The sequence below is a fragment of the Streptopelia decaocto genome, assembly GCF_964273445.1.
Source record: "Streptopelia decaocto genome assembly, chromosome: 3".
NCBI classification, from domain to species: Eukaryota; Metazoa; Chordata; class Aves; order Columbiformes; family Columbidae; genus Streptopelia; species Streptopelia decaocto.
In genome coordinates this window covers 23,711,112-23,730,495 of record NC_138656.1, presented here as the reverse complement: position 1 = coordinate 23,730,495, position 19,384 = coordinate 23,711,112, and the positions used below count along the sequence as shown (strand labels likewise).

At 42.0% G+C, this 19,384-nt stretch overlaps 1 protein-coding gene across 3 annotated transcripts in view; it reads right to left on the bottom strand.

Annotated features, from left to right (window-relative positions):
- The window catches only part of PTPN14 (protein tyrosine phosphatase non-receptor type 14), a 120,451-nt gene that overhangs the window by 8,469 nt on the left and 92,598 nt on the right, over positions 1-19,384 (bottom strand). For 2 of the 3 annotated variants that reach the window (XM_082047380.1, XM_082047382.1), the window contains 7 exons: positions 16,920-16,998; positions 14,064-15,553; positions 11,479-11,622; positions 10,226-10,444; positions 6,458-6,586; positions 5,308-5,542; positions 3,055-3,218 (listed from right to left, as the gene is read on the bottom strand). In XM_082047380.1, the coding sequence (XP_081903506.1) occupies positions 3,055-3,218; positions 5,308-5,542; positions 6,458-6,586; positions 10,226-10,444; positions 11,479-11,622; positions 14,064-15,553; positions 16,920-16,998 (2,460 nt within the window). Of the gene's footprint in view, positions 1-1,377; positions 1,683-3,054; positions 3,219-5,307; positions 5,543-6,457; positions 6,587-10,225; positions 10,445-11,478; positions 11,623-14,063; positions 15,554-16,919; positions 16,999-19,384 lie in introns of those variants that run through there. The other variant, XM_082047381.1, reaches the window with a different exon arrangement.

Here is a 19,384-nt window from a genome sequence, read left to right as displayed (position 1 = left end):
CATTCCATGTAAACAAGCCCTAACTCATACACTATCGCTTTCAGACAACAAGGCTAAATATTCTGCCACATACCCCAACAAGCTTTTCTAAAAGGACATCTCTAGAGAGTCAACAAGCGTAAAGATATGTGATGAGTAACGTCCTATTATTTTCAAAGAGGTGCAAAGCAAAATGTAAGCTCCTTGCAGTTAACTCGGAGAAATTCTCCCCGTGGACTCAGATGCTTACGAAAGTCTTTGCTGAGCAGAGTCACGCAGAACCTGATCTCACCTGAGCAACTGCAACAAAAGCTCAGGCCAGCTTCGACCTGCACATCACATTCCTCTGTCAGCAGTTCGGTGATTTTTTCTGGGCACACAGTGATGCATGCACCTCCTCAAAATGGATGAGGCTTTGACTTCATCTCAGAACTGAAAGAAAATCCCATCCTGCCTATTCGACCTCGCTATTTGTAGTCAACACAGCATTTTACTCCAGGTGAGCAGAATCTTCAAACTTGCCTTCATCACAGCGTACGTGCCAAAAAAGAAGACACACGATGCTTTGCTAAGGCGGCATTTGCAAAAAGAACAAACGAAAATGCGACTCATTTCTGACACCCAAACTAAAAGATCTCCCGTATGAAAATGCACTGCAGCTGCAATCATGAGTTAATGTCCCAGTGCCAAGTCCGAACTAGAAGCTGGTAGGGCACGATCTCAATTACTTTCTTGTTCTACGTGTCTACAGCAGTAAGGGTGTAATGATATGACATATTACTTGCTATACAGCAAGTTACTGAAACTATATCCCTGCAATGAGATACAGAGTTTTAGACTCAAGCAGCAATTGCCCAGAAGCCACGGAGACTGAAGCTGTATAAAATCATGGCTTTTTACCTAAACCTCAAAATCAAGAGTTCTGGGTTTAGTTCCAGCACTGCTGCAGACTTTCCAAGCTGGTCTGTATCAGGATTTTTCACCTCCCTCTCCTTTTTTCCTTCACTGTTAAAACGTTAACATTCACACATCTACTTACTAGGACAGTTCTGAGGAAATAAATGCATTTATAAGACTAAAGAAAACTTAAAAGTAATGTCATTTTATATCAGAAAAAAAATTAATCCTACTTAAAAATAAACCAGTGAAACTGCTGCATGAAAAGGAACCTTCTCTGTGCAGAAGGAAGTATTTGTCACAAACTGAAAACATGCTGTTAAGATTTTTAATCTTTTTTTTTTTTTTACATTAGGTTTTAACAAACCAAAAATATTAATTTAGTACAACCTAGAGCAACAAAGCCCTTAAGGAAAAATGTCTTTAATATTAATGATGATTTTCACCATTCATCAAGACAAAAGAATGCTTTAATTAAGAGACACCAGAGAAATCCCTTATTATTGAGCACTACCATCAGCTCCTACTGAAGCTGATGAGAATTCCTCTGAATCACAAGGCTCAGCCCCTTGCTCTGATGTTGAGGTCCTGCCTTGATCTTCGCTTGCTACTCAGCTGCTCTCTGCCCAACAGGTGACTTCTGTAAACCGCAGACAACCGGAGGTGGCCAGGCCGCGTTGCGGAGCTGTTGCGTGTGCTCCCGGCACGCCAGCAGCAGGCAGAGGTTATGATAAAGCAGCTACACGGCTGCTCACGGCTCTTGTCGCGATCCAGATTTCCTCTGGCGTGCAGAAATTTCACGGCTGCTGCGTGAAGAGCAGGAGCAGTCACTTCCAGATGCCGAGGCATAAGGAAAGAAGGCGAGAAGGCTCAAGAGTCAGAGCCGTTGCCCCACGCAGGAGCAGTTATTGAGCAGCAGTCAGCACAGGGAGCTGTAGGATTCCCAAAGCACACACCTGCCTGACCCAATCTTTCTTCCCCTTCCTCCCCCCCACCTACCCCACCCCCAAATAAAAAGGAAAGGAAAAAAGTGTAAATTGTGACAAAGCTCAACAGGACAGCTTCACTTCTAGTGAAGCTCAGACTTAGGGGAGGTTCATCTCAGCTGATCTGAGCCCAGGATCTCTGTGTGTAACTACAGAGTAACGAGCTGCTGGAGGGGGCTAACAGAGCAGAGAACAAAAAATGACTTCTTGCGTCGTCTTCCTAAAAACCAGTGATGAAGAGAAATGTGCCCTGGTACTTGCCTGCTTTAGGACTCAGGTTTTTGAATGAGCCAGAAAGCTGAACTTTGCAGAGTGCCTTGCACAGAAAGGCTCCAATCTGTACCTCCTCTATGGTAACACAAGAAAGCAGGTGAGCATTTTGGGTGCGTACATCCAGTCCTCCCTGAATTTCAAGCAACTCATCCAGTTAATGATGAATGGGAGGGACAGATGATATACATCTATTTGTCACTCTTGCTGCATTTTTATCTCTACAAAAGGTTTTGTTCTTTAAGCAGTTTCTTTGGCAACAGAAATCCCCAGTTGCAATGGCTGTTGTGTTGAAACTGTGTGGCACATTGCTATTCAAGATGGGATGTTCTTCCTGGACAGTCCCCCAGTGACACAGGACACAGATGAAAAGCAAGTTGCTACACATGGTTACTCTGCCAGTGCTCTTACTCTTACCTCCAAACTGTATTACTAGTCTGGTAATATTGGCTGGAGTTCCTAAAGATTCCCCAACGTACACACGCCTCTTTCTTAAGACACAATTAGGTTTCATTCCAGATGAGAATAAAGACAAGAGAGAGGAGGGAGTCCAAGGAATTAATTTAGAGAGCAGAAAACTTAAGTTAAAAGAGCAAGGAAACTGACGTTATTCCCCAGCCTATCTCAGGTAGTCCTCACAAACATGCAGTCTCTAGACTGTTAATTAAATACAGGTATGAATTAGACTAAATTCTTAAAAGAGAGAAAAAAACCCTAATTTTGAATGTATCAAAATAATGCATAATATCAACTCAACAGGAAACTACAAGTAATGTGCCATGGGAAATCTCTGCCCATTGCATTTAAGGCCCTTGTCTTACAAAGGTAACAGAAATAAAGCTTTTTAATTTTAACCTCAGAAATGTAGCTAGTTAGTCAAGGAACAAGCTCAGGGTTTGTCCTGAGAAATAAGCTGACTTACTTCATTATGCTCTAAGCACCCGATCATCAGTTCTGTCAGGATAACCACGCCGGTCCTGCCCACCCCCGCGCTGCAGTGAACCACGATGGGAGGGTTGCAGGTGTTGCTGCTGTCCAAGACGCTGTTGGTGTGGCGACGCACCGACTGGATCTCCTCCAAGTAGGCTGCAAGATAAAATGCAGGCAAGGTTGCAAACATCTATGGGTCTAAACGTAAAAATTAGGGAAAAAAAAGAATACGGAAAAGTCATTCTTTGTCAAAGTGGCAATAATTTTCATTTTTTTTACAACATATTCATTATTTTGGCTGAAGTGCACTGAACAGCACTGAATCCAGCAAGTACCAGCTGGGTGTCAATTATTACTTGGGAGTCTGCTCCTTTAAATTAAATAGTTCTTCTAAAAAATTATATTCTCTTATCCCCTCTGCAAATCTCCAGGTCCCCTAAGCAGATGATTCTAGACATTACTTACAGCAATTCCTGCTATTAACAGGCTGGGATCAAAATAACATTTAAGTCCCATTAAAACTATTGCCTGTGGAAGCCCGTGTCAGATGGGAAGCGAGCACCCAGCTGCCCTGCTTCCCCCTCCCTCCCTTCTTGAGTGAGACAGAATCTCACCCACTGCTCTGCTCAGAGTTTCTTTCTCAACAGCTACGAGACCTTCTGGGAGCTCACTGTCTCAGTTTTCCCTGAAGCCATATCTAGAACAGTTGTCTTGTGTGGCTGTCCTGGTGCTGTTCAACGCATTCTACTGTCAAACAGCACAGAGAACCTGACATACCGGAAGCTCACCTGGTTAAACAAACGCACCATAAAATACAACTCCTACTCTGACTTCTAAACATCATTCCAGCATAGTCCAGGTGCATGGCAAAGATGAGGGACCTCACCCAGACAGATACATCCACACGCAGAACTCTCCCACCAGTCAGAGGGTGACATGAGATCTGAGCTCAGCCCTCCTGCCCTGACTCTTGGGGTCATGGCCCTGCAGCCTGAGCGGTCCTTTTGACGCAGGCAAGCTGTGGCTGGAGGCCTACTAACATCAGAAAAGCTAAATTTTAATCCACACAGTGAAGCAGGACTCTACGTGGTGTCAAACAGTGGGACGGAGGAAATGGGGTCAATCAGGTTCCAGTTACTGCCGTGCCCAACCACAGCTACACGGGTTGGCAGGAGACAAAAAGTACGAAACAAAGTAGGAATTGGGCAATAGCTTTGCCTTAAAGACAGTGCCCATGGCAAAAGCCAAAACATCATTTTTATTTTCTACCTTGATGACAGACCTGGGAAAAGCAGACCATGTTGTTTACATCAAGTTTATACGCCGCAAAGGAGAGCAGATCACGGAAGGACTGTAGCTGTGGCAAGACTGAAGCGGAGCTAATGGGCCTTGCTGAGAGAGGACTTTGCTGCAGAGCTACGCTGCTGCAGCTGCAAAGCTTGCAGGCATCTCCAGCGCATCAGCGCACCATGTAGAGACTCCATCACACCCTACTGTAGCACCAGAGATGTGGCTTTAGTTAAATAATGGTTGAATTTCTATTACTGAATATGGTAGTGTTTATTACTTGGTAAAAAGTAGGAAGCACTATTAACTCATTACTGGTGAATATAGTGGTTGTCAGTTCAGAAATGCATGAACCGAGACCACATTTAATTGGGAAGGCCCTTGCCATTGCCCGGGTACATGCGCTTGGGAGAGTGGCAGAGAATTCAGATGTAGTGCATGCACGATGGAGCTCCATGCTCCTTTGCAACAAGTCCAATGCCTCTGCGCCACTGAATGCTGCTGTCAGCAACAAGGACCTGCTATGAAACTGGAGAAGTTGTGCCCTGTTTCCCTAATGTCTGAACCTCTCTCATCACATTTGTGTACAGCCTTGTACCACCTACACTCATTGGGTAGCCAGGAAGTGGCAACAACTTATACCGAGAGATCAGCCAGCAGAGGTATCCTATTATTTAAAATTTCCCAAGTCTTTAGCACTGTTGCTGCTTCTGATTCTTCCTCCTGTTATGCCAGATCGTTCAGGACCAAAACCCTCAAACACCTTAGCTCCTGCATCTTGAATCCCACTTTTTTCTCCAAATCACAGCAAAGCAGCACAATCTAGTTGAGGCCTTTGTATGGCACAGCAATAAGCATTTAATATCAATCCCAGCTCTAACTAGGTACAGTGAACGGAATTCAGTGTAAGTAGCTTTTTCTTGGATGTATTTTATAATGCAAATCAAAGAAATCTTACATAAAAAGCCTTGGACTTCTTCTGGACACCCATGGTCTGGCCAGTCGGTATACTGCAAATGCCACACTGTCCTCTCCTGTCCAGAGAGAAGATGCTTGACCTTCAGACCAGTAGTTGCATAGCAGCCGGAGTCTGTGCGGAACTTAGTTGTCACCTTGAACTTGCCGTAAGTGGCTGAGCTGTGCTTAGAGCCCAGTTTAGGCCAATAACGATGACTCTTACTTCTTCCTCCCTCCTTAACAAGAAACAAGAAAAGCCATTAGTTCCTGCAATTATAATTCTCTACAAAGAGAGAGCATAAAACTCTGCAGATAAACCAAGTATTCTTATTTCAAACTACTGGAAGAGCAAGGAACATCCCACAAAGTAAAGAAAATATCCATTAAAACTCTCAGCCATATAATATTTCTAAGTGTAAAGATGCTTGAAGAACTAACTCTTGTGTCATGGCATAAGCCAGCTACTGCCTACAACACCTCGGTAAATTTTCTCCTGGGGAATTCTCTTCTTTAAATAGACGGAGATTCTCTTCTTCAGCTTCTAAGTATCTGTTGTTGATCAGCCTTGGGACCTGGACAGTGACTTGATGTGCTATGGCACTCACTGTGTTTGCTAAAAGCAACCAGGCGTAAATCAGAATGCAGTGTTACTTATCAATGTGTGCTGTTTTTTATAACATAGCACATAGTTCTTGGATTACAATAGAAATAACTGTTTTGCTTGGCATAAGAATAAAAAGATTTGTTTTTTTTTCTACATGGACACTTCTACGGAAACAACAGCTTCTGGTCTCTTTTCAGCTGATAAGGGTGACATTATGCAGAACTGGCCTTGGATGGGCTGGAAGTCTGTGTCATTTTAACCAGGAGTAGTCCAGTGTTCTCACATTCCAGTGGAAACATCTTTGTTTGGCTTGGCCAAATTGAAGTGAAGCAGGGGGAAGGGGCAGGTTCTGCTTGTTTCGCTTTAGTACTTGCCAAACTGAGTATCAGAAAACTACAAAGTATAGTATTATAGCAGTACAAGCATATGTTCAAACAGAGTAAGAGGAAAGAGGGTTGTTGATAGAAAAAACAGGTTACTGGAGTGGTAGGTGATGATAACAGATTTGCTCGCATCAGAAAGAAATGTATTCTGTGCTTTTACATACCTCTTCAGCTGTGACCATGGCTATAACATTCACCCCCTGTTCCCACACCATCTGCCAGAAGTCGTGGCACGTGTGTGGCAGAGGCCCTTGGGTAGCAATGTAGTGCCACTCCTCTCCTCCTACAGTGACCTGGGAGTAAGAAAAATAGCATACAGTCAGTGCCCAAAATCTCAGCAGCGTCTGTGACAGAACTGCCCTTTAAACAAAAGAGACCATCATGAAACCTTTACTTCTTTGTTCTTCCAATTTTGTCCAAAGTTTTGAACAAGAGTAAAACTGACAAAACACAATCTTTGGTGCTTCCAAGTCCTTTCTTGATGCTCCTAAACATAAAGCTTTGAACAAAATGTCATTTATTTTTCTTGCCAGTGCATCTGGATTGTAGAGATGAAAAAGGTCTGGTTGCTGATATGGCTTAAGTGCCAGTAAGCAGCTGACTGACCTCCTTGGGCTTGGTGACAGATCCACGATGAAAGAAAAACTGAGCACCAGAGAAGCGTCTATATACATTAAAAAGGCACGACATTGCTTCAAATTAACACACAGTGCTGTAGAAAGCCCGAATGGAAATGAGATTTTGCACGAGGAAAGCTAAAGGCCTCTGCTCTTAGGGACCTCCCTCAATTATTTTCCACTCAGGCAAAATCCAGTTTTCTTAAACCGACTCCCACTACACTGATCACTGCTGAAGATGTGGCCAAGCTGTCCCCAGAGGATGCAGTTCTGTCCCCACACTGTACCTAACACAGAGCTCAGATGGGCTGGTTGCCAGCCAGGGATGAGTTCAAGACAGGTGTCATTTCCAGTTACTCTGCCTCACTCATCTGGGGTTTTTTTCAGTTCAGAAGCTGCAAACTACTATAAAGTTAATCCAGTGCATTAAATGGCTTTCAAATGCCATGTGAAATTTAAAATTACCTAAAGCTGTAGTTCTGTAAGTCTATTTCCCAATAGATATTTGGATTACTAACCACAGCTTATAGAAATATTTGAGTATTTGCATGACAACATGTAATGAAATTATTTTTTAAGCACTAACACACAGATTTATACTCTATAAATTATGTAATGGCCTGAATAGGCCCAGCAGTACCTTGGAGTTAACCAGTATAAAAACATTCTACCTGAGGCAGATCTTCATACTTAAGCAATTTTTTTTAAAAAAAGAAATCACTTGAGCATACAAAGTTATTATTTTATGACAGATTATTTGCTAAACATCAGGAAAGGTTTATACAAATAATTTTTTTCAAACTTTAAGGTAAAAACCCAAACCACTTCTAGAGCTACTTAGATATTTAAAAATGTGCTTACCAGCAAAAAACAGACCCAGACAAACTAATTATTTTGGAAAGTTAAAATATTTTCCCTTCTCAGGCTAAGACCTCTTAATTCCACACGTTAGCCCAGAGCCACTTCTCACAGTTATAAATCCCAGAGAAGAAGATTTACAACAGAAATGCTGACACATCCATAAATATCAAGGTGCTGGCGGACAACGCTACAAGGAGCAATCAATAACTCTGACAGGTCTAAGTATATACTACATTTGAAGTACAGGCCTTAGAATAAATTTTCAAAAATAGAATCAATTTATTTGTTATTCAAACAGCTGTTCATTAAGCTGAGTTACCTGGGGTTTTGCACCTGTAACTAGCACAGCATTTGTATGATAACAAATTTTTCACTGCACTGAAGATGGTTTTCAGCCTCGTACACCAGCTTATTTTCTTATTTCATACATGCGAATGATGGTTAAAATCTGCAAGACCAACGCAGGTAGACTCCTCAAGTTCTTGTACTAGCTGGGAATGAATATAAACTGCACAGCACTACCTGGCATTGCACACTCCGTCTGGTCTTGCGCTTCCATGCTCATCTGCGGTTGTGAGTGCTGGTTTAGTGTTACTGAGCTTTTGAAGTTGGTACTGACCTGATCCAAACAGTCAGATGAAACAGTCTTAAGAATTTTTTTGCTTAATCCATACATTTAATTACAATTTGTCTCTCTGGTAGAGATGACAATCTTAGTATCTTAACAGCAAAGGCCAATAGTAAATAAGCAGAGAAAAAAAACCCCATAGGGCTCGCAGACTGATCTGGAATCCTCCAGGCACGGATCTTCTCAGGATGATAGAGGAGTTTTCTTTGTCTATTGACTTCTGGTCCAAATATCCAGCCTCCTGGCACATGGTATGAAAGGACCATAAATAGTCTGGAGGGAATGGGATGCCTGGAATGTTTACTGCATTCTAATGCCCTGACTGCAGGATATTAAAAATTGAATATTGGGCTGCGAGCACATACACACACACTGTGCTACCGAGGTAAATTTTGCAGATGCAATTTTACCTTCTAAGCAAAAGCACATCTGCTTGGCTTATGTACGCGCCATTATGAGTGTGAGAGGAAAATACTGGAAGGACTGTCATGCGCTAAAACGTTCCTGGGTGCTCTATGAATGTGAGATGCCTGTGTGTCCAACACTGACACAGAAGGCAAAATGTGGACTCAAAACTGGCCAGGGAATATTGTTTTCTGGCTGGTATTGCTTTGTGGGCATAATTTATGTCAGGAATCTCTTTTTTTTGGCCTCCTAACAAAGTAGATGAAAAATTTTTGGCTCAGAAATCCATCATCATAGCAACGTCTGATTATGCAAAAACTCAGTATCTGCTACCTACCAGGCTATGTAGAAAAGTGATAACCTGCCAGGGTCCTGGTTCAGAAATTGTTTTGAATCAACAGTGTTTAAGAGTGTAAATCACAACCAAGGAGGCCAGCAAGTCTCTTTAAACTTTAAAAAGGCTTTTACTCCAGGAAAATATTAATTTAGCAGCATGTGTTATTTGTTGTTTTTGAACTACTTCATCTTAATTTGGAGTCTAAAATGAGAAAAAGCAGATAGCCTCTCTGACAACGAGAGAATCTATCATCTGAGGGAGAAGAGTGCTGTTACTCAGGGTAGAGGATAAGATTTAAAAAAAATAAAATATATATATATATATATATATCTCAATGAATTGCATACATGGAGCTACATCCTTCATTTTTAAAAATTGTGTCCTATATGCCAGTAAATGGCAAAAATATTTCAGTCAAACTTTGTGCAGTATTTCCTTCAGGCTGCACCGTTCGGTTGCACGGATCATGCTGCATGGGTTGTTGTGTTCCCCAAGTGGCCCACGAGGCTATTTGGACTGATTATCAGAACACGTAATGACCAAGCAGACAAAGTTTGTCTGCAGCTGTCTGTCGTTCTTGACTACTTCCACTGGTGGAAACCCTGAATGTGTTCCTCTCTAGGAGTAACATCTCCCTGCCCTGTCCTTAGCTGCTTTTTCTTTCAGGTACAGGGTCATGACAACCATGATCCTATGATATTACATATTGTATCTTATGATACTGCATATTCCATTGGAGTTATTGGGGCTGATCTAATGCATTTTCATGAGGTTTAAGAAACATTGCATCTCCTTCTACATTAACCAACAGAGACACTCCACAAACAGCTGGCGGAGGTGGACATAAAAAGTAAGGATGCCTCTCTAAAGTGACTTTCCAATCTCTAGCAAATAAATCAAGTCATGCATGTTAGTTGATAGGGGAGTTTAGAGATGCCCATGCTGACACAAAGGTACAATGACGCATTCTGACTAAGCTACCTTTCCAGAACTCCCAGAATTACTGAGAATGCTGTTATGCATCCACGAATGCAAAGCTTTAACATACCTTTGTTTGCAAAGCAAAGTTCAAGAAAGCTTTTACCTTTATGTGTGAAGCGTTGATGTAGCCTGTATTATTTTCTTTGGTCGGCACCAGCTCCACTCGGTTCTCCTCGTAAGGGACGACCTCCCTGATGCGGTTGCGCTCGGTGTTTTCAGGCAAGGCAGCAGTGGTGAAGATCCCATCTGCCTTTTTCTTTGGAATCTGCTCGTATTCTGTAAACACCATCCCCTCTTCCAACTTCCTCTTCAAGATTTTGCACTAAGATTTAACAAAAAGGAACACCAATCCATTAATTCCTCCTGGAAAAATATTTACCCCTAGACACATTGATCAGTTGTTTGAATTGCAGTATATAGCCATAGCATTCTCTCACTCGCTTCTCTTTTCAGTTGCATTTATCTGAGGAAACACAGCACACTCTTTTATTTCTACTGAATGAAACCACAAGCAATTTTTACATTTTTACATTCCACCTCCACATTTTTTTTAAGACTGACACCAAAAAAAAGCAAAAACATGCTAAATACTACCCTGGTTGAGTATGAATTTGTATGTGATTTCACCACAACAGATACTTGTAAAAATATCTTAAATTTATCTCTTCAGGAAGAAGAACACACTGCAAGAAGTGTGATGTGGTCCACATTTTCAAAAGACTTGCACGTATGCAATTTCTGTGGTTGAATTAAACCCCACATACGTACAGGAGGAGGTTGAGTTCTGTTGCCTGCATACCAGACAACACAAGGCTGCAAATTTCTATGCAGAAAGCCAGAGAGATTTGTTACAAATATGTCTCTGAAATCTTCATGGCAACAACTGGTTTTAATTTCTGAAGTTCCATATACATACACACACCCACATGTGCAAACATCAGGAGGCAAAAAACCTTTTTTATGTTATTTAATCCCATTAGAGACTTTTAACTGAACTCCTTGGTTGTATCAGGACATGAAAGACGGTATCTGCAGATGATCACTGTGGAAAGACTGCCTGATCAAGTGGAAAATGTGCAAACTGTTAGACTGACAGCTTGATCTTGTATGACAATGTACAGTCACATGAAACAGTGAGCAGCCTCAATTTTCACCAACTTCAGTAAACGTTCAAGACATTTAACACTTTGTCAGCATCCAAAGACACACCATAGTTACCAAAAGGCCTTTTCCATTAATGGCTCTGAAAACTTTTAATACATTTTTTCACATTTTAAATCAAGCTTTAATACTTTAGAAACTTCATGCTGCTGGGAACAAAGGCAACGAGCAACATTTCATGAGCCTCCATCTTACCCTCTCATCCATTGGCACCTTGGCGACTTCATCCTGGCTGTCCTCCGGCACTGGAACCCTAGCAACCGAGAGTCCGTTCAGTGCTGCCAACATCAAGGGCCTCTTCTGGGCATCCAGGCCTGCCATCTTCTGCTTTTCTAGATTCTTTTGGCAAGAAAAGGCACGTTTTCATCTCTGTGTGATTATTTATAATGCCAGTAAAATGCTGGAATGTTTTTTTAATCTCCAAAATCTGCAACTCTCTGGCCAAGGAATGCAGATGATCACCATTAGCATCGTAAATTCAAATACAACCTCTATTCTTCCTGTTATTCCTCAAAGGCCTGCTCCTACATGAGCACAGAATTTTAATTTCAAAGAAGCAATCCCGGCACATAATACAGTTTACAAGCCATCGAAAGACATACAAATATAATCTCGAGCATTTTTCTGCAAACATTATTCTGAATGTAGGACACACAAAGCATCACCCTGTTACGTTAAAGCAGCGCTACCGTAGCCAAGATACCTGGGGCATCTTTTTAAAAGCAATAATTTCAATCTAGTACAACAAACAGAAAAACACAGGACAGTTGTTTCTCTTCTATGATGGCAACGCTTAAAATGAGAAGTCTTCTGATGCACTCAGCTATTATGGTGATTCAAATAGCACCCATGATATATTTCACACTAAAAACTGAGCTCACAAATCCCAGAAATCAAACATAAGAGCAGCCAGGGAGTGGTATCATTTCCCATATTCATGCATCATATCACGCTGCGACACGGAGAACCCGAGTATGAATTTTAAATTCATTCATCCTGCTGCCCTCCTTATGCCAGTGGGAGCTGAAACATCAAGCAACATGACAGACCACCTCTAGAAGGAGCAGAATTATGGATATTTTATTCCATTTCCTTAACAGTTCTTTCTGCTGGATTTGGAAGGAGAGATGAGCAGAAGAGATGGCTGGTTCTCAGCTGTGGTCACCACAGAGGGCAAGCTCAGCTCCTGGAAACACACCACCGAACCTCAACACCCTCAGACATATGTCAATGGCTTGATTTTTCAAAAGCCTGTGAGCTTCTTCCTCACCCCTGGGTTCCTCCAGAGCACCAAGTCAAAAACAAACAAAAATGCAAAACAAAAATCCCACACCACTCTGCTTTCTTTCCTTAGTTCCAGAAAGCAGGAAAATGCAAGTAGTTTTAGTTTGTTTGGAGATTTTATTATTATTCCTACTTGCAAGGTAAAATAGAAAAGCCTGTGTTCAAAAGATCAAGGTCATCAAATTACCATTAATATAACATTATTCCTATGACAAAAGGAAGGTCTGCATGTCTTAAGACTGCGGATCTAGGCTGAAACCATCTTCAAAGCTTAATGCTAAGACAACCCCTCTACTTTCAAACCAACAACACCAACAGCACCTTTTGACCAGGCTGGTCTGAATAATTATTCAGAGGAAGAATACTCAAACAACACCCCTAAGCTTTCTTCTTGACTTCATTTCCACCCTAAAATCCTTTGGGCTTCTGCTCCTCAATGTTTTCTTTCCTCAGAAGATCAAAAGAGCACACCTATGCTTGTTGTTACACCAGCGTCTACAGTATTCATTCATGAAAAATTGTGTTTTATAGTCAAGTATCTGTTTTACATTTAAATTTTAAGATTCTGCAAGGAGTAAATTCAATGTCCAGGATACAACTTAGTGGCCCAAGTTTGATTCCTAACCATTACATCAGTGTAAGGATCACCAAGGAACAAGAAGCACTATACATAGGTTTAGAATTTTTTTTTTTAATATGCAATAGTATTTAAATTTAACTAGTTACTGCTCTAGTACATTACAAAGTCTTTTCCACTCTGGACCATCTAGATGCTTCACTAATTTATTTCAAGAATTGTTTTATTTTCAGACCTCAATTCTGAAAAAAAGAACCACTTAGTTTGCTTTCTGTATCTGCCGTGGCACTTTTCAGGGCATTACCTCAAGCACATACGTAAGTCACCCAATGGTGAGCACACCTCATATTCCTGCCACTGCTTGCAGTGACATGGAAGCCTTTGAATACTTCTTATTCTAAATTCATTGCAAGTTTAAAAGTACCCTATTTCTCACACTTGAGTACATTAAAAAAACCAAAACCAATCCAGATCCTCAGTCACCTAGCCTCTACATCTGCTGCTTCTGTAATTAGATATCCAGTCACTTATTTATTGGAAAAAAGGGCAATCCATACTCTACAGCCACCAGTGCTTTACTCAGATAACTATGTTGTATAAAGTGGCAGGAAAGGCAATCAAAGAGATTGTTTGAAAAACTCAGAGTTTCCATTATCTTATGTATATTGTGATACTTAACTCGACATCCCTGCAAAGAAGGAATAAAACGCTAGTACTGAAACACCATCCTCCGGCCACCTCAGCAAACGCACTGCAGACCTGTCCTGTCCCCAGATCTGCGGGGGCTTAATATCACATTTCCTAACTGGAAGCAAATCGACATCTTCCCACCCATGTGTTACCCACTGTTCCAACAGTTTTATGATATGGAAACTGATCTGATTTCCAAGCAGCCACTGCAACAGAGGAAGGCACTTACCCTCATCATGATTTCTCTTTCTATAATGCTGTCCTCAATAGAAAACATTTCAGACACAGGCCTTTCCTTGACAGGTTCTTTCTTGACCCTCTCCTTCACACTCGTGAGGTCAGGCTCTGAGATAGAGGGCCCAAGCGAAGACCCGTTTATTGCCATTTGATCAGTTCGAGAGACACTAATGGCTTTGGAAGGGCCGGGCCTCATGGCCTTGGCCCTGGCTACAGCCACAGAAACGCTAACGTGGTCCTGCCTCAGGGCTCCATTGCTGACACTCTTACGAGGCCCAGGGTACTCCGGAGGAGGTTTATTTGGTATTCTAGCCAAGGCAGCTTGCAGCTGAGCACTGTACTCCATGTTCTCAGGGAGGGCTGTTATCCGTGCCACAGATTCTGGGGTTTCTTCTTCCTCTTCACTTTCACTGCTGTGAATCAGCATTGTCGCATCAGAGAATGTCTTTTTGTGATGATAATGAGGAACCTGCTGAACTTCATGCCCCATCTGAACCGACTCTTCTGGCTGCACCTGTTCCCGCAAAGTGTTTCTGCGCGGCAGAGGGGCGTTTAAAGTTTTTAATGCCATGGCTTCTATACCCCGTACCATATTGCTGATGACCTCCAAACTATGGCGCTTGTTGACAGCTGCGTGATGCTTCACTGCCATGAGGGGCTCGCTGACCTCCTGCAGTGACTGACGGACGACTGGCGAGCTGTCCTCTTGGAAAGTCTTCACCGAGAGCTGGACTTTGCGGGTGACCAGGTCGGGACTGCTCCCGCTGACATACTTGTGCCGGTGGCTCGCCAGGTCGGGCGTGCTGGTGGCAGGACGTGGGCGCGGGTAGGGAGGCGGGGGCCTGAAGAGATAGTTTTTCAACATGTGAGTGGTGTTGTAGCTCTGGCTGCTCTGCAGCTGCACGTTGGCCAGCTCCGGCGTGCTGACCGTGTGGGATATGGCGCTGGCTGCCGTCTTGTTTTGCGCAGCGTTATTAGGGTTCATTTGGTCAGACGGGGCAACAGGCTTGTTATAGTTGCCACCCTGGGGCCCGTATGTAATCGTGTAAGGATGTCGCTCTCGGATCTCGGGCTGACTGTAAACCAGGTCTTCTGGCTGGTTATAAGCATGTGTGTTTCCAATATTGAGATTCCTCAAAGACTGACTTTGGCTGTCCATCTGGATCACCCCTCTCTTCATTTGCCTCATGACAGTTTCATAATCTGGAGTCGGCCGGTAGGACGGCACTATGATTGCACTATGTCTGTGGCTGGGGATGTAGTCTGCTCTCATGATGTCGCTTCCAGGGATGCTCAGATTTGAGGACATTGGAGATGCCTGGATGAAGTTCTGTGAGCGATTGAGGGAGTTCATGCTGTGGGCACTGCATACACTCCCATTGGGTCCATTACCATTCAAGTAGCTGAAGTCCATTGGACACCTGTCTAAACTGGTCTGAGACCTACAGTAAAAAGTTTCTTCATTTCCATGGAAAATGCTATCTGTGTAAAGCAGAGACAAAAGATGTTGACAATTTTAACATACAAGGACTCATTCAATGTTAACAAAACTTAAATTGCAGTCCGCACCAGCGATTACAGAGACAGCTTAGTGTACAACAACTGCAGGGAACATTTGGTCTTGCGAACATCCTTGGGTCACTGATATAGAACTAAAACAAAGCTACTCCCATTAACGCTCCCAAGAGTTAGCAAAATCTGGTAGTTCAGATCTTTGTGGGAGATATGAAAAGCGAAAGAGAGGAAGTTTTTTTGCCCAGGGTGGCAAGGAACAATAAAGGCGCATCTCCTCCCTCAGCATCCTGGAAGGTCTCACTGCTGCTGCTACCTCTAAAAAGTAGTGCTGCTAGCCTGTGGTAATCCTAAAAATTCTCTTGTGTCTTCTGTTGATACTCTGTTGAAATCGGCTTCAACAATATAGAGAAGCCTGTGGTAAAACTAAGAGGACTTTACAATTCTTCTAAAATTGAGAATGTCCCCCTTCAGAGCCCCAGTTTCACAGTCCAACAGTAGTAGCCACTAAGTCAAATTTTATACTGTATGCAAGGAACTACACTGAATGGCTCCTTTCAAAACTTGTCAAATTCTACCTTAAAATTAGTCAGACCACCACAACTCTACACCACTCTCAGGTATGACTAAGAGCTCTTCTGCTGGTGAGAGCACTTCAACTGTACCTCCTGTGAACTGCAAAGAACGTAGCCTAACAGACCTGGCTACGTGTATTCCAAAAGGTAGTACGCTTAAGGGCGTGAGACTCGAGGTGTTTAGTGGCTGGGCTCCGTTCCCAGCCCTGATCAAAGTAACCTGGTACAACCTCTTAGAGAATTTATTTGTGAAACGTGGGGGTAAAAATAGTTAACGTTCCTTAAGTCTGTAAGGCCAACAAAGCAGGCAGAAGTTGGTGAAAAATCAACAGAAAATATAATCCAAATATACACTTCAGTGTTCAGGACACTATGATTTCTCCTGCAGTAAAGGATATTTGCTGCCTTCTTTTCCCTCGATCCATTTCTCTCCCTGGCCTCAGCTGGCACTGCCTTTGAATACAGCCATCACACTTCCTTTAGAAATTGTTTTTTCAGTTCACTGAACTGGAATACCAAGTTTAAGGCCCATATAATCAGGCAGAGACATTTTAGAGAAATGTGGAAATGTGGAACCTGAAATTGGACTTTAAACAGAAGACTTACTGCAACAGTAACTATAAAACTGCTAGCTCTCCTCCAGCAGCAACTCCCATTTGACTATGATGGCATTAAAAATCTAGACATAAGGAGTAGGAGCTTCTTCACATACACACAAAAAAAATGAAGTCCATTAAAGGAAACATATATGCTTTAAGTACCTTGTGAATTATGTGTTTCAGTGTAGTGTTCTCCACACTGGACATGCATAGGAGGCAGTATAAATGGATGTTGTCTTGGCTGAAATAAAAGCACAGGGAGGAAAAAAAAAAAAGGCATTAGGAGCTTCATTTGCTACAATTTTTGCAGCTGAAACAGGAAAAACAGTTCTACGCCCTTTCCACTGAATTTTGCTCTTTCTTACCCAGCCAAAGACACATCGCTTGGCATTTCTTTATAGAACAGAGAATAACGTTTCATAAATTGTTTGCTAAATTTTGTTCTGGAGACCAGAGCTGACCAGTTAAGATTCCTTTAAGCTCAACCACTTCAGAAAACAACATCCAGACTCCCTGCTCACTTAGAACTTCAAGAGTTTATTAAAAGCCCTTGTCCTTGAAGAATTAAAACAAAACAAACACCTAATCAGGACAAAAGCAGGAGATGGAACAAATTCAAGGACCTAGAATGCTGTTATACAAGCAATAGGAGCACATTTGAACTTCAAAATGACTCTACAAATTACATGGATATCGGATTCCCTAAATAATGAACTGGAGCCTTCCTCCAGCAATCTGCACTACAACAAGCTTTTTAAGACATCAGGTATCACAGGGGGCAATTCAGCATTAAATCAGCAGGATCATTTACAGCAAAATAAATCAGAGCTGATGATGTGTTCACCAGCTTTGTCCACTGGTAAACCAATGCCCTTTGCAATCACATTTTTCCACCTGCACTGTAATGTCTTGTCTGGTGTCACTGAGCAAAGTTCATGAAAACATACTTTGATATACAAAGTAAGCAGAAAGAGAAGGAAGACACTCTTGTCTCATGAATATGTCTTAACAGCAGAATAAGGGCTTTTCATCTAGGGTGATTCAAGCAGTTCGAACTATTAAGGAATACTGTGGATGCCCAAAGCAAAAAAGAAACACCAAATATTTTACCTTTGCATGCGCATGCACAAAATGAGCACCACGCAAGGTAGCTACTGAAGAGGAGGTTGGGCAGGGGTTAAATTTACATTTTCTCTGTAAATGCAGAGAAGGAATGAGAATCAAAGAAACTGTGCACTCATATGAATTCTTGCATACAAAATGACTGTGTTAAGCCAGAGCTGGAAGATGACAAGAAACACTTCTGCTACAACAATTACTTTCAAGGGTATAAACCCTGCCCTCGCTGAGCAATCTGGGCAAAGGAGCTGCTGCCGACAACCTGAGCAGCGGAGCTTTGCCTGGAACAAAACAAGATGTAATAGATGTTACGGGAGGTATCTGCAAGAAATTAGGGATTATTCTGTTGTTCTTTTGTGTTCCCCCCCTCTTATTTTGGTTTTGTTTTGGGTTTTTGGTTGGTTGGTGGTGTTGTTTTGAAGGCCCATCTGCCTCTTCCGACAAAACACGAGAAGCTTGAGGTCTGCAGAACATCAATATCCAGCTTAAGGATCACGTGGATTTTATTTTTTTTAATCAGCTAATTAAATATATAATCACATTAAGATCTCCTACACTGAGGAGGTTTTGCTGGGAAACCAGCATCATTAAGTGGCTTGACAGGAAAAGGAAACAGCATTAAATGGTTTTAAAGTAATAGTTAACAAAATACAGGTTCACCATGATGCCAAAACCATATAAAGGGTCTTAATCTGAAAGCAGTGAACATGATCCTCAGTGAAGTGGCAGAGTCTCAGCCCAAAGATCCCACTTCACTTCCCATTTATGCCTAATGATTTATTACCATACAAGACAAATTAATAGGTAGGTGTATAAAGGTATGTGCAAGGCAGACAACAGTCAGGAGGGCTTTTTTTTTCCCTCCCCAAAAAGAACTGTTCCAACAAGTTAAGAAAACAACTACGGAAAAAGCAGTTGAAAGTTCAACATGAGCAGTTAGCAGCCCAGTTCACTTTTTAATTGATGAGTTACACATTCCTCCTCTTGATCTTCCTGAGACTTAAAAAAAACAACCAAAACATACCAAACTTGTTGCATACTTTTGTTCAAAACATAAACAGGCAGCAGGATTAGTTTTTCCCCTGAAAAAGCAGATTTAAATTTTTCATATCTAATGCCAAAGCATAAGAAGGCAAAGCACATTTCATTTCTTCACCTTCAGTTTTTTATAGTCCTCTCCAGGGACCAAACTAGCAGATACCAAAAATACTGTAAATATACCTCAGAGAATGTAATACACAGCCTGTGTATTGCATTGTGACACCTTAGGAACATGCTAAGAATGAAAGGACAAAGAAATGCAGGGCCAGCTACAACAGCTTTCCTGCCAATAGCTGGGCAACACAGAACACAACTTTTAGATCTAATGGACCGCGGACAGGCACGCAGGCAAACAGCCTATCCTGAAATCTGTAAAAATAAAGCTCTCCTAATATCAGTACTTGCTTAAGCTTAATTTTGGAACATTTTCGCAATCTGTAACCACACTGTGGGGATACGTCAAGAAA